Here is a 26,688-nt window from a genome sequence, read left to right on the forward strand (position 1 = left end):
GGTTAAATAAAGGTGAAATAAATAAAATAAAATTTGCGACCAAGCTTCAACTTCCTGACTGATGTCTTGAGATGTTGCTTCAATAGATCCACATAATTTTCCTCGCTCATGATGCCATCTATTTTGTGACGTGCACCAGTCCCTACCGCAGCAAAGCACCCCCACAACATGATGCTGCCACCCCCGTGCTTCACGGTTGGGATGGTGTTCTTCGGCTTGCAAGCATCCTCCTTTTCCCTCCAAACATAACAATGGTCATTATGGCCGAACAGTTCTATATTTGTTTCATCAGACCAGAGGACATTTCTACAAAAAGTACGATCTTTGTCCACATGTGCAGTTGCAAACCGTAGTCTGGCTTTTTTATGGTGGTTTTGGAGCAGTGGCTTCTTCCTTGATGAGCGGCCTTTCAGGTTATGTCGATATAGGACTTGTTTTACTGTGGATATAGATACTTTCGTACCCATTTCCTCCAGCATCTTCACATGGTCCTTTGCTGTTGTTCTGGGATTGATTTGCACTTTTCGCACCAAAGTACTTTGATCTCTAGGAGACAGAACGCGTCTCCTTCCTGAGCAGTATGACGGCCGCGTGGTCCCATGGTGTTTATACTTGCGTACTATTGTTTGTATAGATGAACGTGGTACCATCAGGCGTTTGGAAATTGCTCCCAGGGATGAACCAGACTTGTGGTCTACAATTTATTTCTGAGGTCTTGGCTGATTTCTTTAGATTTTCCCATGATGTCAAGCAAGGACGCACTGAGTTTGAAGGTAGGCCTTGAAATACAACCACAGGTACACCTCCAATTGACTCAAATTATGTCAATTAGCCTATCAGAAGCTTCTAAAGCCATGACATCATTTTCTGGAATTTTCCAAGCTGTTTAAAGGCACAGTCAACTTAGTGTATGTAAGCTTCTGACCCACTGGAATTGTGATACAGTGAGTTATAAGTGAAATCATCTGTCTGTAAACAATTGTTAGTTGTGACATGCAGAAAGTAGATATCCTAACCGACCAAAACTATAGTTTGTTAACAAGAAATTTGTGGAGTGGTTGAAAAACAAGTTTTAATGACTCCAACCGAAGTGTATGTAAACTTCAGACTTCAACTGTAGCTTTTTTTGACCCAGAAATGAAAGCTAGATAGAGATGTCGTGTACCCTGTATATGTGAAACAATCATTCCCCCCTAAAAATGACTTGTCTGTTGATTCAATCCCTCCTCTCTTTGAGTAAACCAAAGCAAAGACTCGTCCAAACCAAAGACGTGTGGCATTTCTAGTCCTCATTTTGTTGTGGTGGACTATACAGGAAATGGTATCTTGACCTAAAAGAGGCCACAAAAACAGTAGGCATGCTGTCCAAATTCCTACACTGTAATGTACAGTCAGAACAGAACTAAATAAAAAAAGTTATAACCAGGGGCTGTGAGTTGGTTGGCATGTATTATCTGTTTGTTTCATCAACAAGTGATTCTATATCAGCAGATGATATGCAAGAATGAAATCCTCTGGTTATTTCAATTGTGATTCATGACAGGTGTGAGTTTCTTTCAGGAGAATTAAACATGTTGCCACTTACCCGAGACAAGTTATTATAACTGTGCCACTCTGCAATGAAGTAGTATAAACAGGAGGTCCGTGTTTTTAAGTACAGTATACTGTGAAATAAAGTCAGTACTGGACGTCTTACTTCACGACATCTCTTACCCCTCCCTGCAAGCAAGCAATAAAAAGTGCCACATGACCTGTGTAGAAGGAAGTAGCAAGTTAGCAACAAGCCCCGTATCCAGCAGATATCCAGATCTCTCTTGCGACTATAATTCGGGTAGAACAAATTGAGGAAAAATAGAAATTAAACAACATGTTCTTAAAACTTGTGTACGTTACATTGGTACTCGCATTGGTGAGTGCAACAACAGCTACAGACGTAGGTAAGTTTGCGACCTACGAAGCACAGCACAACCTGTTCTTGCGCTTTCTGCATTGTAAAGCCAGCGAGCGCGCTAGCTAACGTTAGCTAGCTAACTAAGGAGAGGTAACTGCGCGAGACGTTTGAGTGCATATTTGTGTCACATGTCTATCTAATTTCCCCGAATGTGACTGCAAACAGTTTGTTTAAATTATTTGTGCGAATCCCACGTGTTGTCAAATCAGGTCAAGCTAGTTGGTTTTTATAAGGAAATGTACGGAGCTTAGCCAGCTAGCTAACAGACTGCGCGCGTGCGACATCAAGCAGCCTACATTATCGTCCTCTAACTAGCTTTTAGAATAAAATAATACTAACGCCAGCCAGCAACCCTAAACTTACAGGAAAATGTATCGCTTTTAATTGACCCTTTCACAACAACTTTCGAAAATGGATGGTTAGTGAATCGGCCAGCTATTCTCTTGTTGCCCATGTCCAGCTGGCTGTTATCATATGCAACAACAAGCCTGTCAGCCTTGCGTCACATTAGACTTTTGTTGCGTTATGAAGCTCTAGTTAGTTAGCTATGAAGCTACACAAGTCACACGAACAGAGGGACAATGTTAAAGTCCCTCATTGACACAGGTATTTTAAATGTAATGCACTTGATGTTGACATGACCTTTCTCACCTCGTAACGTTAGACTGATTTCATGTACAAGGAATCGCTCAGTAACTTTACCACTCCCTGTGACTAACGATTTACATACAGTTGATGACTAATGTTTTGCCTAGTAAATATCTCCCTGGTAGGTCCAATTAGGTCTATATCCGTTAAAGTTGGCCAAATTACATCTAACCTTAGTTATACACTTGTAATTACTTATGTTAATTGATGTTTCCCGTTTCAGTTGAATGTGCTGCACTTGCTTGTGACGCATGTGTTGGTGACTGTCAATGGATGAACTGCACATGTAAGTACCTACTTTTCCTGCTCCTGCATGCATGATATTGTGGTGAAGAGTCATACATTTTGGCATGTAAGCTTAAGCCTACAATTTCCTGGGCCATACTGTAATTTTAATTTAGGAACATTAAACTACCAGACAGTATCGTTCTCTTTCAGGTACATTGTAAGCCAGTTGATTCTGTTTATTGACAATGTCATTCCAAAGGATCAAGAGGTAGCCATTTTGAGATGCAAGTCAAAAAGGACTGGGACAATGGGCCATTTGGGCAAGGCAGTGAACAGAGAAATGTGTGTCCTTAGTAAAAGTGTCTGCTTAGGTAGTTTAAGAAGCTACTAGGACATTTAGCCTCAAACCTCTTCCACACCAGCCATTTTAGAGAGTAGAGATATCTGCTGGTCCTTGGACAAGAACACTTTGCTACACAATTATCTCATTATGATAATGGAAATGCCTGGTCAGTCTATCATGATAAATGTCTTGATATTGTGGTCTCAAAATCTCCAGTGGGGATGTTTGTTAGTTTTTAGGCTTTGGTCGATGGTGTGATATACTAAGCTCCTAGATGCCTGAGTCATACAGTATAATTAAGCAATAAGGCAGGGGGGGGGGGGGGGGGGGGGGGGTTATATGGCCAATATACCACGCCTAAGGATTGTTCTTAGGCACGACTTTACGGTGTGCCTGGACACAGCCCTTAGCCGTGGTATATTGGCCATATACCACAAACCCTCAAGGTGCCTTATTGCTATTATTAACTGGTTATCAATGTAATTTACAGCAGTAAAAATAAATGTTTTGTCATACCCGTGGTATACGGTCTGATATACCACATCTGTCAGCCAATCAGCATTCAGGGTTCTAACCACCCAGTTTATAAGTCTTTATATAGCCAGCCAACAGCCTGCTGCTCTGACTGCCACATCCAAACTCTGTTTGCCTGTGGATGTTATCAGCCCAGTGAGTTAAGGTTACAGGTTGTTTTAATTGGGTTTTGTAAGCCAAGCCCAGATCATTGCCCATGACACAGTGCTGAGTGATAAAGGTGAACAGGTGCGTCATTCCCAGGTATGTGCGTGCCTGTGTGTGTGATGCTGAGAAGAAGCCGAGCAAATCCGATTGTGTGTTTTAGGAGGTGGTGCCATTTAAGCTACGTAGGGTTGTGAGATGTTTTTAGAGAGCCTGTGTGTCTGTCATCATGATTTGCATAATTTACTTCAACATAGCAAACTACATATTATAGGACTATCTAAATTGTGGGTGTGGTAAGTTGAATAGAAGGTTCCAGGCACATTATCCTCCTTGATTATGTGGACTGAGCTGAGTGTAGGCCCTCAGTTTTTGCGGTTACCACTAAAAAGAGGATGATCCCAGCTGCTACTGTATTTATTTCTCGGCTGCACTATAAAACCGCAGTAGCCTACCCAGCATGATTTGAAAAATTATCTGCGGGAAAGCAGCTTCCATTCGCTATTCGAGTGCATATGGACGTCTTATTTTTATCCTGCCCATTTGTTAATAGGCCCTTCTAAATCGAAACATGTTGAATATTAGAGTGAAATATGATCACTTGAAAAGAGACCAGTGTGTGCAGCCTGAGGCAAGGAACAGAGCGTAAGCGGGCCAAATTAGGCCCGTGGGCCGCCAGTTGGGGAACCCTGGCCTATGGCATGGCGTATAGCCAGATGACAAACTTCTATCCTGTTTTACTGAAATAAAGTTTAAGTTGGCAGTTTACATGCACTTAAGTTGGAGTCATTAAAACTCATTTTTCAACCACTCCACAAATTCTTATAAACAAACTATAGTTTTGGCAAGTCGGTTAGGACATCTACTTTGTGCATGACACAAGTAATTTTTCCAACAATTGTTTACAGACAGATGATTTCACTTCTAATTCACTGTATCACAATTCCGGTGGGTCAGAAGTTTACATACACTAAGTTGACTTTGCCTTTAAACAGCTTGGAAAATTCCAGAAAATGATGTCATGGCTTTAGAAGCTTCTGATAGGTTAATTGACATAATTTGAGTCAATTGGAGGTGTACCTGTGGCTGTATTTCAAGGCCTACCTTCAAACTCAGTGCCTCTTTGCTTGACATCATGGGAAAATCAAAAGAAATCAGCCAAGGCCTCAGAAAAAAATTGTAGACCACAAGTCTGGTTCATCCCTGGGAGCAATTTCCAAACGCCTGATGGTGCCACGTTCATCTGTACAAACAATAGTACGCAACTATAAACACTATGGGACCACACAGCCGTCATACCACTCAGGAAGGAGACACGTTCTGTTTCCTAGAGATGAACGTACTTTGGTGCAAACTGTTTGGCCATAATGACCATCGTTATGTTTGGAGGAAAAGGGGGGATGCTTGCAAGCCGACGAACACCATCCCAACCCGTGAAGCACGGGGATGATGGTGTAACGGATGTGAAATGGCTAGTTAGTTAGCGGGTACGCGCTAGTAGCATTTCAATCAGTTACGTCACTTGCTCTGAGACTTAAGTAGGGTTTCCCCTTGCTCTGCAAGGGCCGTGGCCTTTGTAGAGCGATGGGTAACGATGCTTTGTGGGCGACCGTCGTTGATGTGTGCAGAGGGTCCCTGGTTCGCGCCCGTGTCGGGGCGAGGGGACGGTTTAAAGTTATACTGTTACAATGGCATCATGTTGTGGGGGTGCTTTGCTGCAGGAGGGACTGGTGCACTTCACAAAATAAATGGCATCATGAGGTAGGAAAAGGATGTGGATATATTGAAGCAACATCTCAAGACATCAGTCAGGAAGTTAAAGCTTGGTCTCAAATGGGTCTTCTGAAGGGACAATGACCCCAAGCATACTTCCAAAGTAGTGGCAAAATGGCTAAAGGACAACAAAGTCAAGGTATTGGAGTGGCCATCACAAAGCCCTGACCTCAATCCTATAGAAAATGTGCGGACAGAACTGAAAAAGCGTGTGCAAGCAAGGAGGCCTACAAACCTGACTCAGTTACACCAGCTCTGTCAGGAGGAATGGGCCAAAATTCACCCAACTTATTGTGGGAAGCTTGTGGAAGGCTACCCAACACGTTTGACCCAAGTTAAACAATTTAAAGGCAATGCTACCAATTACTAATTGAGTGCATGTAAACTTCTGACCCACTGGGAATGTGATGAAAGAAATTAAAGCTGAAATAAATAATTCTCTCCTATTATTCTGACATTTCACATTCTTCAAATAAAGTGGTGATCCTAACTGACCTAAAACAGGGAATTTTTACTAGGATTAAATGTCAGGAATTGTGAAACGGAGTTTAAATGTATTTGGCTAAGGTGTATGTAAACTTCCGACTTTAACTGTACATTTTATTCATATCATAATGTTTCTTTCGACCTGCCTAAAATGAATAATGGATTTATTGTGATGGTGTATATTAAATGGATTTATTAGATTTTTTTATATATAAAAAAAGTTTCTGTGTGGGTATAGATTTTTTTTATGCAGATGTTCCAAAGGCGTGCATCAGCGGCTTGTATGCATCAGCGACGCTAAAAGTATTTCAAAACTGTAATATCTTATGCTTCACGGAGTCATGGCTAAACGACGACACTATGAACATACAGCTGGCTGCTTATACGCTGTACTGGCAGGATAGAACAGCAGCGTCTGGTAAAACAAGGGGCGGCGGGCTATGTATTTTTGTAAATAACATCTGGTGCATGATATCTAAGGAACTCTCGAGATTTTGCTCGCCTGAGGTAGAGTATCTCATGATAAGCTGTAGACCACACGATCTACCTAGATATTTTTCGTAGCTGTCTACATACCACCACAGTCAGAGGCTGGCACTAAGACAGCATTGAATGAGCTATATTCCGCCATAAGAAAACGCTCACCCAGAGGCAGCGCTCCTAGTAGCTGGGGACTTAAATCCATTTTAACAAATTTCTATCAGCATGTTGAATGTGCAACCAGAAGAAAAAAAACTCGACCACTTTTACTCCACACACAGAGACGCATACAAAGTAGAGGTCGACCGATTAATCGGAATGGCCGTTTAATTAGGGCCGATTTCAAGTTTTCATAACAATCGGAAATCGGTAATTTTGGACGCCGATCATTATTTTTTTTAATATTCATTAATAAAATATATATAATAATAATGTAGACCTTTACTTAACGAGGCAAGTCAGTTAAGAACACATTCTTATTTTCAGTGACGGCCTAGGAACGGTGGGTTAACTGCCTTGTTCAGGGGCAGAACGACAGACTTTTACCTTGTCAGCTCAGGGATTCAGTCTTGCAACCTTACGGTTAACTAGTCCAACGCTCTAACCACCTGCCTCATGAGGAGCCCGCCTGAATGCAGTAAGAAGCCACGGTATGTTGCTAGCTAGCATTAAACTTATCTTGTAAAAAATAATCTTATCAATCATAATCACTAGTTAACTACAAATGGTTGATATTACTAGTTTATCTAGCGTGTCCTGTGTTGCATATAATCGATGCAGTGCGCATTCACGAAAAAGGACTGTCGTTGCTCCAACGTGTACCTAACCATAAACATCAATGCCTTTCTTAAAATCAATACACAGACAATATATAATTTTTAAACCTGCATATTTAGCTAAAAGAAATCCAGGTTAGCAGGCAATATTAACCAGGTGAAATTGTGTCACTTCTCTTGCGCAACAGTTTTGGCCGCCTGGCTCATTGCGAACTAATTTGCCAGAATTTTTCATAATTATGACATAACATTGAAGGTTGTGCAATGTAACAGGAATATTTAGACTTATGGATGCCACCCGTTAGATAAAATATGGAACGGTTACGTATTTCACTGAAATAATAAATGTTTTGTTTTCGAGATGATAGTTTCCGGATTCAACCACATTAATGACCTAAGGCTCGTATTTCTGTGTGTTATAATTAAGTCTATGATTTGATAGAGCAGTCTGACTGAACGAGGTGGGCACCAGCAGGCCCGTAAGCATTCATTCAAACAGCACTTTCGTGCGTTTTGCCAGCAGCTCTGTTGTGCTTCAAGCATTGCACTGTTTATGACTTCAGGCCTATCAACTCCCGAGATTAGGCTGGTGTAACCGATGTGAAATGGTTAGCGGGGTGCGCGCTAATAGCGTTTCAAACGTCACTCGCTCTGAGACTTGGAGTGGTTGTTCCCCTTGCTCTGCATGGGTAACGCTGCTTCGAGGGTGGCTGTTGTCGATATGTTCCTGGTTTGAGCCCAGGTAGTGGCGAGGAGAGGGATGGAAGCTATACTGTTAGACTGGCAATACTAAAGTGCCTATAAGAACATCCAATAGTCAAAGGTTAATGAAATACAAATCGTATAGAGAGAAATAGTCCTATAATTCCTATAATAACTACAACCTAAAACTTCTTACCTGGGAATATTGAAGACTCATGTTAAAAGGAACCATCAGCTTTCATATGTTCTCATGTTCTGAGCAAGGAACCTAAACGTTAGCTTTCTTACATGGCACATATTGCACTTTTACTTTCTTCTCCAACACTTTGTTTTTGCATTATATAAACCAAATTGAACATGTTTCATTATTTATTTGAGGCTAAATAGATTTTATTGATGTATTATATTAAGTTAAAATAAGTGTTCATTCAGTATTGTTGTAATTGTCATTATTACAAATACATTTAAAAAATCGTCCGATGTAATTGGTATCGGCTTTTTTTTGGTCCTCCAATTATTGGTATCGCCGTTGAAAAATCTTAATCGGTCGACCTCTAATACAAAGCTCTCCCTCACCCTCCATTTGGCGAATCTGACCATAATTCTATCCTCCTGCTTACAAGAAAAAATGAAAGCAGGGAGCACCAGTGACTAGATCAATTAAAGAAGTGGTCAGATGAAGCAGATGCTAAGCTACAGGACTGTTTTGCTAGCAAAGACTAGAATATGTTCCGGGATTCCTCCGATGGCCTTGAGGAGTACACCACATCAGTCATTGGCTTCATCAATATGTGCATCGACGACATCGTCCCCACAGTGACCGTACGTACATACCCCAACCAGAAGCCATGGATTACAGGCAACATCCGCACTGAGCTAATGGCTAGAGCTACCGCTTTCAAGGAGCGAGACTAATCCGGAAGCTTATAAGAAATCCCGCTATGCCCTCCGATGAACCTTCAAACAGGACTAAGATCGAATCGTACTACACCGGCTCTGACGCTCGTCGGATGTGGCAGGGCTTGCAAACCATTGCCGGCTACAAAGGGAAGCACAGACGAGAGCTGCCCAGTGACACGAGCATACCAGATGAGCTAAACTACTTCTGTGCTCGCTTCGAGGCAAATGGCACTGAAACATGCATGAGCGCATCTGTTCTGCAAGACTGTGATCACGCTCTCCGCAGCCGATGTGAATAAGCCCTTAAAACAGGTCAACATTCACAAGGCCGCAGGGTCAAACGGATTACCAGGACAGGTACTGCGAGCATGCGCTGACCAATTTTCAAGTGTCTTCACTACATTTTCAACCTCTCCCTGTCCGAGTCTGTAATACCTACATGTTTCAAACAGACCACCATAGTGCCTGTGCCCAAGAACACTAAGGTAACCTGCCTAAATGACTACCGACCCGTAGCACTCACGTCTGTAGCCAAGAAGTGCTTTGAAAGGCTGGACATGACTCACATATCAACACCATTATCCCAGAAACCCTAGACCCACTCCAATTTGCATACCACTCCAACAGTTGCACATATGATGCAATCTGTATTGCACTCAACACTGCCCTTTCCCACCTGGACAAAAGGAACACCTACGTGAGAATGCTGTTCATTGACTACAGCTCAGCGTTCAACACCACAGTGCCCTCAAAGCTCATCGCTAAGGACCCTGGGACTAAACACCTCCCTCTGCAACTGGATCCTGGACTTCCTGATGGGCAGCCGCAGGTGGTAAGGGTAGGTAACAACACATCCGCCATGCTGTTCCTCAACACAGGTGCCCCTCAGGGGTGCGTGCTCAGTTTCCTCCTGTACTCCTGTTCACTCATGACTGCACGGCCAGGCACGACTCCAACACCAAGTTTGCCGATGACAACAATGGTAGGCCTGATCACCGACAACGACGAGACAACCTATAGAGTGGAGGTCAGACACCTGGCCGTGTGGTGACAGGATAACAACCTATCCCTCAACTTGATCAAGACAAAGGAGATAATTGTGGACTACAGGAAAAAGAGGACCGAGCACGCCCCCATTTTCATTGACGGGACTGCAGTGGAGCAGGTTGAGAGCTTCAAATTCCTTGGTGTCCACATCACCAACAAACTAACATGGTCCAAGCACACCAAGACAGTCGTGAGGAGGGCACGACAAAGCCTATTCCCACACACGAGACTGAAATTTTGGCATGGGTCCTCAGATCCTCAAAAGATTCTACAGCTGCACCATCGAGAGCATCCTGACTGGTTGCATCACTACCTGGTATGGCAACTGCTTGGCCTCCGACAACAAGGTGCGTACGGCCCAGTACATCACTGGGGCCAAGCTCCCTGCCATCCAGGACCTCTATACCAGGCGGTGTCAGAGGAAGGCCCTAAAAATTGTCAAAGACTCCAGCCACCCTAGTCATAGACTATTCTCTCTGCTACCGCATGGCAAGCGGTACCAGAGCGCCAAGTCTAGGTCCAAAAGGCTTCTCAACAGCTTCTACCCCCAAGCCTAAAGACTCCCGAACAGCTAATCAAATGGCCTCCCAGGCTATTTGTATTGCCCCCCCCCCCCCCCCTTTACACCACTGCTACTCTGTTATCATCTATGCATAGTCACTTTAATAACTCTACCCACATGTACATATTACCTCAACTAACCAGTGCCCCCGCACATTGACTCTGTACCGGTACCCCCCTGTATATAGTCTCGCTATTGTTACTTTTATTTCTTATCTGTATCTTGTTTTGTTTTTTTGTTTTTTTACTGCATTGTTGGTTAAGGACTTGTAATTAAGCATTTCACTGTAAGGTCTACACCTGTTGTATTCAGCACATATGACTAATAAAATTTGATTTGATATCAATATTTGCACATAAAGGTATTTCCACATCCATTTCTCCTGTAATTCATTTTACAAGACAAAGATCCCACCATGTCGAACTAACTAATTCTGTCGCATATATAAAATTGTACCCTAATTACTTGTTTCCATCACAGCTGTTGTGAATTATATATTTTTTAATAAGGTATGACTTTATTCTGATTTAAAAACTGTGGATGGAAACATGGTTTATGACTGACAGACAAAATCCCCACATCGCTGTGTCACACACCAGAACGAACAACTCAGCAGTCTCTCTCTATCACTCACACACCAGAACTAACGTCTCTCACCACACAGTAGGTCGGAGGTCTGAACTAATGCTTCTCACAAGCCCTACAACAGGATCACCAATTAGATATGAACTCAGTAAATCTGAAAGTTCACACAGACTGACCGTGGAGAGGGACATTCTAAAGTTGGCTACAATACAGACCCAGCACACTTAGGCCCAGGTAATGACCCAGCTCATTGTGGTGAGTTACTGCAAGCCCCACTGTTATTACCAGATTTATCATTGGTTTAGGGATTTCATGTAAACAACGTATAGGCCTCAAAGGGGCTCCATTTTTGTTCTGAAGGCTGTATTTTAATCCCACTGAGCTTCACATGTCCGCTGGTTTAGCTCAAAGTGTACTGGTCTGGATGTAAGAAACGCAAAGCGTTATGCAGCACTAGGCGCTTTAAGGATTTCCCCTCTGACAATCCTCTTCCCTCCGCTCTCTCTTACTGGATGCCCCTTGCAGTGGGTTTGTCTCACACTGATGTCAAGATCCTTCTGGAATGTGTGTTAGTGAGCGCCACCTTTCATAGCTGCCTGTGAGGTAACAGCCACCTCTACCCTCTCTACCAATGGAAAAGCCTGCCTTACACACACGGATAGTGGGGTCACACACGGATGATCTTAATTGCATATTCCTCGTGTCCTCTCGTCTCCTTCTCAAAACCCCATTGGATGAGAGAACCAGAGGTCCCTCTGACCTTCTCCTCCAGTGGGGTTTTGAGAAGGAGAGAATGCGAGGAGTATGCAATTAAGATTCTCCACTACTTAGCAAGACTAGGGTAGTGGCAGTGCTCAAAGTTTCAGAACAGTACGAGCATGAGATAAATCACCTGTAGGTTTCTGTTAAAGTTGATGTGTTTATGCTATGAACAGCAGCAAGTCTACCTAGCTTTATTGATATCACGCTGTTTCTTTATCAAATCAAACTTTATTGGTTGCGTACACAGATTGAGATGTTCTTGCCAGTGCAGTGAAATGCTTGTGTTTCTAGCTCCAACACTGCAGCAATATCTAACAATACACACACACCAATAAATATAGGGCGTTGTAACACTTGGTCCCTTAAAGACATTTTCTGTGAACTCAAGGAAGTTGGCTTAATTTGTTGTGCAGTGGGCACACACGAAAGCGGTGGTCACCAACCGGTTGATGGCCAAAAATGTACAGTGCATTCGGAAAGTATTCAGACCCCTTGACTTTTTCCACATTTTGTGTCGTTACAGCCTTACTCTAAAATCGATTTAAAACCAATAAAAAATCTACACACAATACCCCATTATCACAAAGCGAAAATGGGTTTCATGACGTTTTTGCAAATTGATTAAAAAAACATACCTTATTTATATAAGTGTTCAGACGCTTTGCTATGAGACTGGAAATTGAGCTTAGGTGCATCCTGTTTCCATTGATCATCCTTGAGATGTTTCTACAACTTGATTGGAGTCCACCTGTGTTAAATTCAATTGATTAGACATGATTTGGAGGGACACACCTGTCTCTAAGGTCCCACAGTTGACAGTGCATGTCAGAGGATAAAGCAAGCCATGAGGTCTATGGAATTGTCTGTAGAGCTCCGAGACAGGATTGTGTCTCAGATGTCTGCAACATTGAAGGTCCCCAAGAACACAGTGGCCTCCATCATTCTTAAATGGAAGTTTGGAACAACCAAGACTCTTCCTAGGGCTGGCCGCCCGATCAAACTGAGCAATCGGGGGAGAAGGTCAGGGAGGTGACCAAGAACCTGATGGTCACTCTGATAGAGTTCCATTGTGGAGATGGGATAACCTTTCAGAAGGACAGCCATCTCTGCAGCACTCCCCGCCAATTAGGCCTTTATGGTAGAGCGGCCAGACAGAAGCCACTCCTTAGTAAAATGGCATGTGACAGCCTGCTTGGAGTTTGCCAAAACACACCTAAAGAACTCTCAGACATGAGAAACAAGATTCTCTGGTCTGATGAAATCAAGATTTCTAAAAACCTGTTTTCTCATTGTCATTATGGGCTTTGTGTGTAGATTCCATGTGTGTTGTTTCATAGTTTTGATGTCTTCACTATCATTCTACAATGTAGAAAATAGTAAAAAAAATAAAGGATCCTTGAATGCGTAGGTGTCCAAACTTTTGAATGGGACTCATATCTCTATATAGATTGTGTGTACACACATTACCGTTTAAAAGTTTGAGTTCACTTAGAAATGTCCTTGAAAAGCACTTTTTTTTGTCCATTTTTAAAATAACATCAAATTGATCAGAAATACAGTGTAGACATGGTTAATGTTGTAAATGACTATTGTAGCTAGAAATGGCAGATTTGTAATGGATTATCTACATAGACCCATTATCAGCAACCAATGGCACGTTGTTAGCTAATCCAAGTTGATCATTTTAAAAGCCTAATTGATCATTAGAAAAACCTTTTGCAATTATGTTAGCATCGTTAGCGAACTGTTGTGCTGATTTAAGAAGCAATAAAACTGGCCTTCTTTAGACTAGTTGAGTATCTGGAGCATCAGCATTTGTGGGTTTGATTTACAGGCTCAAAATGGCCAGAAACAGAGCACTTTCAGAATAGAACCAGAATAGAAAGAGTGGGAGGCGCCGGTGCACAACTGAGCAAGAGAACAAGTACATTAGTGTCTAGTTTGAGAAACAGATGCCTCACAAGTCCTTAACTGGCAGCTTCATTAAATAGTACCCACAAAACACCAGTCTCATCGTCAACTGTGAAGAGGCGACTCCGGGATGCTGGCTTTCTAGGCAGAGTTGCAAAGAAAAAGCCATCTCTGACTGGCCAAAAAGATTTAAGATGGCAAAAAGAACACAGACACTGGACAGAGGAACTCTGCCTCGATGGCCAGCATCCCAGAGTCGCCTCTTCACTGTTGACGTTGAGACTGGTGTTTTGTGGGTACTATTTAATGAAGCTGCCAGTTAAGGACTTGTGCGGCATCTGTTTCTCAAATTAGACACTAATGTACTTGTCCTCTTGCTCTGTTGTGCACCGGGGCCTCCCACTCCCTCTATTCTTGTTAGAGACAGTTTGCGCTGTTCTGTGAAGGGAGTCGTACACAGCGTTGTACGAGATCTTCAGTTTCTTGACAATTTCTCCCATGGAATAGACTGACGAGTTTCAGAAGAAAGTGCTTTGTTTCTGGCCATTTTGAGCCTGTAATCGAACCCACAAATGTTCCAGATACTCAACTAGTCTAAAGAAGGCCAGTTTTACTGCTTCTTTAATCAGCACAACAGTTTTCAGCTATGCTAACATAACTGCAAAAGGGTTTTCTAATGATCAATTAGCCTTTTTAAAGTGATACATGGATTAGCTAACACAACGTGCCATTGGAACAGAGGTGTGATGGTTGCTGATAATGGGCCTCTGTAGATATCACATAAAAAATCAAGCAACAATAGTCATTTACAACATTTAACATTGTCTACACTATTTCTGGTCAATTTGATGTTATTTTAATGGACAAAAAAATGTGCTTTTTCTTTCAAAAACAAGGACATTTCTAAGTGACCCCAAACTTTTGAACGGTAGTGTATCTATCCACCCCCTTGGATTAATCAGTAATGGGAAAGATCATGCAGTGGGGGAGGGGGCTGGCTATGATGTATGACTTTCCAGGAAGGAGAATGACTGAACTCACACTAGACTCCTGAGCTGACAAGCCCATCCCATTTGACTGAAAACAAGATAATACTTGGCTGTGGTTCAAACTCATAAAAGACACACCCTCGTCCACTTAACCTCGCCTTATGCCCTTGGGGGAATCCCTGTCACCATCTTGGAGGGCGGTCCAAATGATTCGCCAAGCAAGGGAAGTTTTAAAACGTAAGCCCCTCAGCCCTCGTTTTTAGTCGAGTTTGCGAGTGTACAATTATGTTCACTTTGGGGACTGAAACTTCCCATAATTAAATTTGCGACGATTGTACATCCGCTAAGAAACGTCTGCCAAAAATGAAAACGTCAACATTGAAGTGTAAGTAAAAACAAATGTAAATTATTTATAAATTGTGCTACTAATGCACATGACGGCACAAACACGTCTTGTAAAAGTAATGATGTTTGGTTCGTTTTTGGAAAATTTTGAAATAAAATGTTTTCCTTCTTCAGAAGTTCCAGCTAGGCAGGCTAACCGTTAGTTAGCTAATTAATTTGCTAGCTATCATATAGTTGGCATGTATTAATCATTATACATTTAATTGTAAGTAGACTTGCAATTGTAATTGACTGTAGCATATGTAAAGCACCCACAAGCTACCGGTGGCTGAAACACAATCATCGCGGGATGAACGAGTGACGAATTTCTGTGCAAGGGCGGTCCATTTAAAAATCATTCCTTCCTCCCTTACCCTGCAAGTGTATACTCGTCAGGCATCATCAGAAGTGTCCACTTAATTTGAGGGCTGAGGGGATAGGGTGTCTTCAGTGTTTGGAATGCAGCCCTTGTGTTCTTAAATGGCTCATGTTCCCTATGGTGCCAGGATTAGTATAGTTTTCCTAAAGATTCCCGATCACCTGAACACATTTTCTTGTCTTTGTGTTAGTGCTCTACTGGAAAACGACATCTTTCATTGGTGCTTGTTTGTTCCTTTTATCCCCTCTGTTCAGTTACAGCAACTCCAGATGTCTCCTGTGTCAACGTCACCGTAAACAGTCAGAACATGAGCATAGGCGCCTGCTCCAATGAAACCTGCTCAGGTAAAGTCCAATACCATCACCTGGTTCATTTAAAGGCTACTCCAGAGGGATTACATGTGCTTTGTCATTCCAGTGACAGTGACTGTCACTTTGTTAACATGACACAGGACTGGCCTTCAACAGAAAGTGACTGATCTTGGCATATGTAGACATTCTATATCTCTGTTATGTGGTGTCAGTTGCTTTCTCTCAATACTTTGAAATGCTTCCCTCCTTTCCTAATTGCTTTGTCGCTGCCTTCCTCCTCCCTTGTCATTCCACTGGTCCAAAAGGATTAGATGGGCGAAAGCTATTTGTATGAATTCACGCTATTACATTCACCTACCAAATCCTGTCAGATCAAAATGGAAGGCAGGAGGGGAATGCAGAAGGCATTTTGGGACTATCCAGATGTAGCCTGGTTGTTATGGTGGTATGTCTCTTTCTTCCCTGCTTTATACTAGGCCCGGGATGATACCAGTATCCCGATACTCATTAGTATTGTGACAAGGAAACAAAAAGCAAAGCGGATTTAACTTCTTTAGATTAACAGCCCTAATGTTGGAGACGAACGTGATTAGGTTCTCTTCCAGAGTCACGTTTATTTTCCAAGCAATAGTGCACAATATTTTACGTACAGCAGGACCGTAGTGTTAGGTCTGCTTTGTGTTTTCATTTTTGCCTTGGAAAAAATATTGCAATACTGAAATCGTCACAGCCCTGCTTTATACTCTGTCTCTCTCTGTGTCGGTCTCTTCAGTGCAGCCTTTTACTTCAAGTTCAGCCAAACCCCCTACCCCCATCACGACTGCTATCCCTACCCTCACCCCTACAGTCAGCAATGTCACTAACAGCTCTACCACTGAGTCCACCACAGGTAACCAGCAAAAACCAGCCTCTCAGCTGCTCCCTTCTAATCAGTGTGTGTCTACTGTGTGGCCTGATGGTTGTAATGTCAACCCTAAATATGGGTAAATGGTCAACTGTTTTTGTAAATGGTGAAATGGTATTAAACTGATATCTTACTGCTGTGTCCAGCTAACCTGACCACTGCAGTACCAACTGCCCTGACCACTGCAGTACCAACTGCCCTGCCCACTAACGGCACCGTCACAGTCTCTGACACAACGACTGCTTCAAGTAAGTTCCCATGCAAGCCCAGTCTGAAATCAAATCATATTACTGAATCAAATTACTGAATCAAAACTCAATTCCACCAGTGTATTATCAATATGTTTGTGGTTCTACATAGCCCTAGAGGCTAGTGGCGATACAGTGAAATGACTTGGCTCTCACTCCCACCCTGTGCAGACAGCACTGCGTCACCAGTGGGGCCCTCTCCTGCACCTCATAAGAATGCAACGTTTGACGCAGCAAGCTTCATTGGGGGCATCGTGCTGGTCCTGGGCCTGCAGGCTGTGCTCTTCTTCCTCTACAAGTTCTGCAAGTCCAAGGACCGCAACTACCACACCCTCTGAAGGACCGACACCAACACCTACTCTGGCCCCCCACCCCTCCCGGGCCAGCTGGAACCTCCTAATATCAACCCCCTAACCCCTGGCCATTGTGATTCTCTCAAACAGTGTTTCTCCCACAATCCCCACTCCTCATTGCATTGTGCTAGCAACCTGTGGTTTAGGCCAGTAGCCTGAATACACACATGGGCTGTAAACTAAACACACAACAGGAGGCTGCTGAGGAGAAGACTGCTCATAATAATGGCTGGAACGGAGCAAACGGAATGGCATCAAACGCATGGCATGTGTCTAATTCCATTCCGTTTGCTTCGTTCCAGCCATTATTATGAGCCGTCTTCTCCTCAGCAGCCTTCTGTTGTGTGTTTAGTTTGGAACGGATACCATTCCGGCTCTAGCCATTAGCACGAGCCCGTCCTCCCCAATTAAGGTGCCACCAACCTCCTGTGGTACACACCCACATTTGCGCCACATCTTTTACTGGATGTAGTACACTACGCATTTCTCACACCCTGGTGCAGCCTTCAGCACATAGGATTACATCACTGTGTTTCCCCTCTTTCCCCCCCTCCTCATTCAGTTAGTCATTGTGACTGGAGGAAAATCAGCTTCATTTACTGCTCCTCTCCCCTGGCCCTTCATTTTAATGTTTTACCTGCCTGGCCTGCCATTTAAAGAGCCAACAGTCATTTATGTGAAGGACTTTCTGTTCTGTTGGAATATAGTGGGGCTGCCATGGCATTAGCTTGTGGCCTTCATGCACCTTGGTAACGCTTCGGAAACACTGAGGTCCCCTCCCCTGTTATTTTTCAGAATTTGATGACTGGATGATGCAGCATAGCTTTTATTCTTGTTTGTCGTGGGACAGATCTGGGCAGGGTTTTTCACACCTATATAAAGGGGATATAATCAACTGATGGTGGAGGTACCTGAGAAAGTCCAAACAAAAAGAGAACTAGAAGCAGTACTCCATTCTTTATGTTAGAATATTCTGTATGAAGATGCCTCCATCTGAAGCGGAGGATGAGTCAGACTCTTGGTGTTAAGACACAGCACACACCACACGCTGCCAAGAGAGCAGCTCAATGCAATACACCCAAATCAATCCCCATTTCTACAACCCCCTCTGTCTTTACCGGCTTCGGCCAAACGGATCACAGTGAAGAGTCGAGTCAGTAGACTTGAGATCTTCCCTTAACAGGAAGGCAATCGCAATGAGTCAAGTCTTTGGGACATGGTCGAAGGGTTCTACAGATAAAAGATTGTAGTAAATATATGAGAATGATTAAATAAGTCTAATTATGAATTCAAGTGTTGAATGGAAGAGATGAAGATAAGACAGCCTGCACCTTATTGATGCGTACAGTGATAGCAGTAAAGTGCCTTTAATGTTAAATGTGACTTAAAGAGGGGATGAGTGAGAATTATGATGTTGCTCCTCTTCCTCCTAGCTGAGGCCTGAGTGTCGTTGTGAAGTAAAAGCAGTCTGGTGACAGGAGCGGTAACACAGTGCTGATATTAGTGATGAGCAGAGAGAACAGAACCAGGGTGGTTCTCAATCCCATTTTTCATTCACTCAAACCAAGTAGTTACCTGAAATTCAAAAATGTTCCTCATAGAAGATTGGGAATGATTTCAATTTCAGTTGACTTCCTGAACTGGCTGAATAATTGCAATGAATTGGGCCCAACCCTGAACAGCAGAACCCTAGTATCCCAGCTGGACTGAATAGCCTTTTATTATTGAAGAGTAGACCGATACATTAGTTCCTCATCTTGGTCTTTGATGGATGAAGACCTATTACAGTATCAATTGATTATAATGGCATTGGTTGAGATGTCACCTATGCAGGAAGATGTTTTGAATGTTCCCCACAGCACCCTAGTGCTAGTTCCCCCTCATATTGTACAGGCACATCCTTATAGCCTGTGTTTTTGAAAATTAATAGTGAAGAATAATTTTTGGCTTAGTTCTTAATACATTTGTTTTTCCTGGAGTCATGCATAAATTGGACTGATAGTTTTGAAATTATCAAATAACTAACTAATACCTGGTCCCTGAACTTAAAATGGATGCAATGTTGAGATGTCCTTTTCATGAGCTCTGTCTTTTTTTAAGTGCAGTGCCAAGGAGAGGAGTTCCTTCAGAAAGTATTGACACCCCTTGACTTTTTCCACATTGTGTTGTTATAGCCTAAAATTTATTAAATTGAGATTTTGTATCACTGATCTGCACACAATACCCAAAATGTCAAAGTGGAATTATGTTTTTAGAATTGTTTACAAATTAATTAAAAATGTAAAGCTGAAATGTCTCGAGTGGAAAGGTATTCAACCCCTTTGTTATGGCAAGCCTAAATAAGTTCAGGGGTAAAAATGTGCTTAATGAGTCATGTAAATTACATGGACTCACTCTGTGCGCAATAATAGTGTTTAACATGATTTTTAAATGACTACTCCATCTCTAAAACCCCACACGTACAATTATCTAAGGTCCCTTGGTCGAACAGTTAATTTCAAGCACAGATTCAACCACAAAGACCAGGTTTTGCAAAGAAGGGCACCTATTGGAAGATGGGTAAAAAAGCAGACATTTGAATATTCCTTTGAGCATGGTGGTTATTAATGACACTTTGGATGGTGTGTCAATACAGCCAGTCACTACAAAGATGCAGGCGTCTTTCCTAACTCAGTTGCTGGAGAGGAAGAAAACCGCTCAGGGATTTCACCATGAGGCCAATGGTGACTCTAAAACAGTTACAGAGTTTAATGACTGATGGGAGAAAACAGGATGGATCAACAACATTCTAGTTGCTCCGCAATACTAACCTAATTGACAGAGTGAAAAGAAGGAAGCCTGTACAGGAAAGAAAATATTCCAAAACATGAATCCTGTTTGCAATAAGGCACTAAAGTAATACTGCAAAAAATGTGGCAAAAGAAATTTGACACTTTGTTCTGAATACAAAGCATTATGTTTGGGGATACTCCCAACACATCACTCAGTACCACTCTTCATATTTCCAAGCATGGTGGTGACTACATATGCTTGTCTTCGGCAAGAACTAGGGAGTTTTTAGGATAAGAATAAACGGAATAGAGCTAAGCACAAGTAAAATCATAGCGGGAAACCTGATTGTCTGCTTTCAAACAGACACTGGGAGACAAATTCTAAAACACAATGCCAAATATACACTGGAGTTTCTACCAAGACAACATTGAATGTTCCTGAGTGGCCTGGTTGGGCTTTTACTTAAATCTGCTCATTAATCTATAGCAAGACTTGAAAATGGCTGTCTAGTAATGATCAACAACCAACTAGACAGCTTGAATAATTTTAAGAATAATGTGCACGTATTGCACAATCCAGGTTTGCAAAACTCCTAGAAGTTTTTTGGGGATTTTTCTTCTGCTTTGACGTTAGAATATTTTGTCTAGATCGTTGGCAAAAAATTACAATTAAATCCATTTTAATCCCACTTTGTAACACAACAAATTGTAGAAAAAGTCCAGAGGTTTGAATACTTTCTCAAGGCACTGTAGGTTTCCCAAATGTAGTGCTCGTACAGTATGTCTAGTTCTTTGATTAGCTTGCTGCTAACAGTGTGATGTCCACCTTGTACATAGAGCTGTCATGTCCTTCAGTTGATCTACCTTCAAGGTTTCCACTTTCAATCGTGTAAAGGCAAGATGATGGATCTTTTTTAGTGTTTTATCAATTGCTTTCGCTTGCAGTGGCTTGTCAATGTCAAGACTTGGTTGTGTTTTTGTTTGTAATTTTTTGCATGTTTGCATGTCCAATGCTTGAAATTGTTATATTTTATTTTGAATTAGGCTCATGGTGCTTCAGGCACTTAAAATAAAAATAACCACTTGATGAATTTGTCAAACAGTATGCTAGTGGAGAGTATGCCTAAACAATGTGCATTAAAGCCAAAGTCCTCAGTCTTGGCATGGAAAATGGAGCGTTGCACTGACGAAGCTTTGCTTTGTACTTTTTGCCTTATCGTTTTTGTATTGCTTCCAAAAATGTATGAATGCTTGTGAGAACTCTTAGCTCAATATTTTCCTAATGATGGAAAAAAATTATCACTTTGTTGTTTTTGTATGAACACTCAATGTCATTTAAATCTGCGCATGCGTCTTTCCTTGGCCTTCATTGTCCCTGATTTCATATTTGTTCTTGATCGCTTTAAGCATGCCTTTTACAGTATTCATCTACAGTCACCCAGCGGCATTAGGCTACGTCCCAAAGACCCCCGAACTATGGCATGTCAGAAGTACAAATCTAGTTTTGCCTTGGCTGCATTCACAGCTTCACAGTATGCTGTGGCAACTGATAAGCATTTGTGAATCAATCCAGCATTCTGAGTGTTACTTCCCTGTTATTTCTCTTTTTGCCATAGTCCTAAGGACACAATGTTTGTTTTTGAAACTGATTTAAAATGACTGCCTACCATAGAAATGCACCATCTTGCAGTGAGAGTATTTTCTTTCAGTAGATGTCACATGACATCGCCAGTACCCACAGCAACTAATACAAATATTCAAATTGTTGCCAATTTTTTCCAGTGCCCGTAGACTCACAGTTCCTCTCCCTGCACCTTTTCAAGAAAAGTGCCTTACTCAGTTGAACATAAATTAACGTTATTTTTGTTGTAACGGGATAGTACACCCAATAGATATCAAAGGGACTCTTCATTTTCAGACCCCTTGTAAAGATGAAATCAAAGATGCTTTGTGTTATAAGAGCATCTTTAAATGTTGTCTTTGTTTTCTCAATCACACTTTGCTTTTGGAGCCTAAACCAGACACAGAAGAATGGGTTAGCTGGCCAGAGCCACAGACATGCATAGTATGGCAAATTGTCCTAAATATTGTCACCAAGCATTCCATGACTTGCCTACATTCCAACCAAAATTGGAATTTACATTCTTGACCCTAGAATGTAGCGTTCTCTGGAACAACGGTGAACGTTAGTATTGTACCCAGTTGGTCGATCTTTACATGTCTCTGGCTCTCGAGGCAGCTGTCATTATTAGTGTGAAGCTCTGGAGCTGTTTTTTTGTGTTGCCTTATTGCTTTTTAACCATGTCCACATGCCACCTTGATCTAAGTCCTGTTGAATAAAAAGTCATAGGTCTTATTGAATGATTCCTCAGCTTTGCTCTCACCTTTCTCTCACACACAGACACACACAGGTTAATGTGTTGACAGACACTTGCTGTTGCATATAGTCAGGATGCCTACAACTCTAATGGTTTGCTTGTTGATGTGTCCTTTTTGCCTGGAATCTTGTTTGCCTTAAGTTTTCTTTTATAGTTTTGCCATTAGATTCAAGATGTTAAAATCAATAAAGTTTGAATATTGTTAAACAATTTATTTGTCTTTGTATTTACTGTACATTCTCTCACGTTTCTGAGCAGGACAGTCTTATGGCAGAATGCAGTGGGTCATACAGTAAACCACAAATCAAGACTGCTACAATGGAGCTGTATATTTGTGAAACAGTTGGAAACCAGGACTCAGGTTAAAGATCTATCTATGAAATAATGTGGCAGGTTGCCTCAGCAACAAAAGGTACAGAGTTCAGAAAGCATGATCTCCAGCAGATTTAGAATTAGAACACGGGAGAGAGAAGTAAGGAGGAAAGACACTAGAATACCTGCTGTTGAAACCTCACAGAATTCGGAAGAACTAAACAGGCAAAGATGCTGGACTAAGGTAAAGAAGTAGTGCTGCTGACTACATTCTAGGGCCCCTAGTGAAGGTGTGGATGTCAGCGACAATCAAACACATCTCTGTCGGTGGTCTAGCCACGTGCTGGAAGGGTCAAGTTGCCCAGAACGCCTGTAGAGGTGCAACAGGGTATTACAGCTTTACTCTGCAGCACTGCCTCTTAAACATAAATCAATCAAATGTATTTATAAAGCCCTTTTTACATCAGCCGACGTCAAAAAGTGCTATACAGAAACCCAGCCTAAAACCCCAAACAGCAAGCAATACAGATGTAGAAGCACGGTGGCAAGGAAAAACTCCCTAGAAGGCAGGAACCTAGGAAGAAACCTAGAGAGGAACCAGGCTCTGGGATGTGGACAGTCCTCTTCTGGCGGTGCCAGGTTGAGATTATAACAGTACATGGCCAAGATGTTAAAACGTTCATAGATGACCAGCAGGGTCAAATAATAATAGTAATCACAGTGGTTATAGAGGGTGCAACAGGTCAGCACCTCAGGAGTAAATGTCAGTTGGCTTTTCATATCCGATCATTCAGAGTTAGAGACAGCAGGTGCGAGAGTGAGCCGAAAACAGCAGGTCCTGAACAAGGTAGTACGTCCGGGGAACAGGTCAGGGTTCCATAGCCGCAGGCAGAACAGTTGAAACTGGAGCAGCAGCACAACCAGGTGGACTGGGGACAGCAAGGAGTCATCAAGCCAGGAATCTTGAGGCATGGTCCCAGGGCTCAGGTCCTCCGGGAGTGGAGGGAGAGAGGGAGCATACTTAAATTCACACAGTACACCGGATAAGACAGGAGAAATACTCCAGACATAACAGACTGACCCTAGCACCCCGACACAAACTATTGCAGCATAAATACTGGAGGCTGCGACAGAAGGGAACCCGAGGGGGGCGCCAAACAGAAAGATAACGTCAGTGACTCAACCCACTCAAGTGACGCACCCCTCTTAGGGAAGGGATGGAAGAGAACCAGTTAGCCAGTGACTCAACCCCCGTAATAGGGTTAGAGGCAGAGAATCCCGGTGGAGAGAGGGGAACCGGCCAGGCAGAGACAGCAAGGGTGGTTCGTTGCTACAGTGCCTTTCCGTTCACCTTCACACTCCTGGGCCAGACTACACTCAATAATAGGACCTACTGAAGAGATAAGTCTTCAATAAAGACTTAAAGGTCGAGTCCGAGTCTGCGTCTCTCACATGGATAGGCAGACCATTCCATTAAAATTGAGCTATATAGGAGAAAGCCCTGCCTCCAGCTGTTTGCTTAGAAATTCAAAGGACAATAAGGAGGCCTGTGTCTTGTGACCGTAGTGTACGTGTAGGTATGTTTTTTATAAAATAATTATTTAACCTTTATTTAACTAGGCTAGTCAGTTAAGAACAAATTCTTATTTACAATGACGGTCTACCAAAAGGCAAAAGGTGTCCTGCGGGGACGGGGGCTGGGATTATAAATAAATAAATACAGGACAAAACACACATCACGACAAGAGAGAAAACACTACATAAAGAGAGACCTAAGACAACAACATAGCAAGGCAGCAACACATGACAACACAGCATGGCTTCAACACATGACAACACAGCATGGCAGCAACACAACATGACAACTACATGTAGCAACACAACATGGTAGCAGCACAAAACATGGTAGAAACATTATTGGGCACAGACAACAGCACAAAGGGCAAGAAGGTAGAGACAACAAAGCATCACACGAAGCAGCCACAACTGTCAGTTAGTGTCCATGATTGAGTCTGTGAATTAAGAGATTGAGATAAAACTGTCCAGTTTGAGTGTTTGTTGCAGCTCGTTCCAGTTGCTAGCTGCATCAAACTGAAAAGCAGAGCGACCCAGGGATGTGCGTGCTTTGGGGACCTTTAACAGAATGTGACTGGCAGAACATCTAGCCGCTCGAGAGCACCCTTACCTCCCGATCTATAAATTATGTCTTCGTAATCTAGCATGGGTAGGAATGTCATCTGAATCAGGGTTATTTTGGCAGCTGGGGTGAAAGAGAAGCGATTACGATAGAGGAAACCGAGTCTATATTTAACTTCAGCCTGCAGCTTTGATATGTGCTGAGAGAAGGACAGTGTATCGTCTAGCTATACTCCCAAGTACTTGTATGAGGTGACTACCTCAAGCTCCAAACCCTCAGAGGTAGTAATCATACCTGTGGGGAGAGGGGCATTCTTATTACCAAACCACATGACCTTTGCTTTGGTGTTGTTCAGAACAAAGTTAAGGGTAGAGAAAGCTTGTTGTAGAGCATTTAACACAAAATCCGCGGAGGGACCAGCTGAGTATACTGTATCATCTGCAGAGCTTCCTACTGCCTGAGCTATGTTGTTGATGTAAATTGAGAAGAGCGTGGGGCCTAGGATTGAGCCTTGGGGTACTCCCTTGGTGACAGGCAGTGACTGAGACAGCAGGTTTTCTGACTTTTTACACTGCACTCTTTGAGAGAGGTCGTTAGCAAACCAGGCCAAAGACCCCTCAGAGACACCAATACTCCTTAGCCGGCACACAAGAATGGAATAGTCTACCGTATCAAAAGCTTTGGCCAAGTCAATAAAAATAGCAGCACAACATTGCTTAGAATCAAGGGCAATGGTGACATCATTGAGGACCTTAAGGTTTCAAAATAGAAATAGGCCTATAACAGTATCGGATCAGCTTGATCTCCCCCTTTAAATAAAGGATGAACCGTGGTTGCCTTCCAAGCAATGGGAACCTCCCCAGAAAGGAGAAACAGGTTAAAAAGGTCAGAGATAGGCTTGGATGATAGGGGCAGCAACCTTAAAGAAAAAAGGGTCTAAACCATCTGACCCAGATGGTTTTTTGGGGTCAAGTTTCAGGAACTCCTTTAACACCTCAGACTGAGTGACTGCCTGCAGGGAGAAACTTTGTAGCGGGGCAGGGGAAAAGAGGGAGAAGCATGGGGGAAAGTCGCATTAGAAGGGGTGGGAGATGAGGAAATGTTGGACGGGCAAGGATGGCTGAGTCAAATAGCAATCCTGACTTAATGAAGTGGTGATTAAAGAGCTCAACCATGTGCTTCTTGTCAGTAACAACCACATCAACAACATTAAGGGACATGGACAGCTGTAAGGAGGAGGGTTTATTCTTCAGGTCTTTAACCGTTTTCCAGAACTTCTTGGGGTTAGACCCACAGAGAGAGATCTGCTCCTTAAAGTAACTAACTTTGGCCTTCCGGATAGCCTGAGTGCACGTATTTCTAATTTTTCTGAACGAGAGCGTCAGCCTAAGTATGCGTGTGCCGAGCCTTTCGCCAAATGCAATTCTTGAGGGGCTGGGGCTGAACCTGTTTTTAATTCTCCCTTTCTTCATGGGGTCGTGTTTGTTGACACCATTTAAAACATCAAAAAAGAAGGTCCAAGCATCTTCAAGCTGATTCTATACCATTTTACAGAGGCCAGGTCATGAAGGAAGGCTTGCTCATTAAAGTTTTTCAGCAAGCGTCTATAACAATTCAGGACAGGTCTTTTCACTGAGCAGCCATTACGAACACAGGCTATAAAACAGTGATCACTAAGGTCATTACAGAA

At 42.6% G+C, this 26,688-nt stretch overlaps 1 protein-coding gene across 2 annotated transcripts; it reads left to right on the forward strand.

Annotated features, from left to right (window-relative positions):
* The first annotated feature begins 1,731 nt into the window (after positions 1–1,731).
* Positions 1,732–22,759, forward strand: LOC129825313 (sialomucin core protein 24-like). 2 transcript variants are annotated; one of them, XM_055885311.1, is made up of 6 exons: positions 1,735–1,937; positions 2,823–2,885; positions 15,839–15,928; positions 16,668–16,784; positions 16,946–17,047; positions 17,219–22,759. In XM_055885311.1, exons 1-6 carry the CDS (start codon positions 1,868–1,870, stop codon positions 17,383–17,385), a joined length of 609 nt encoding a protein of 202 aa, XP_055741286.1. In that variant the 5' UTR covers positions 1,735–1,867; the 3' UTR covers positions 17,386–22,759. The 2 variants fall into 2 exon arrangements, with proteins under 2 accessions (XP_055741288.1, XP_055741286.1); XM_055885313.1 differs by lacking the exon at positions 16,668–16,784 and having other exon boundaries at positions 1,732–1,937.
* Positions 22,760–26,688: the final 3,929 nt, after the last annotated feature.

Source organism: Salvelinus fontinalis, chromosome 27, assembly GCF_029448725.1.
Source record: "Salvelinus fontinalis isolate EN_2023a chromosome 27, ASM2944872v1, whole genome shotgun sequence".
NCBI lineage: Eukaryota > Metazoa > Chordata > Actinopteri > Salmoniformes > Salmonidae > Salvelinus > Salvelinus fontinalis.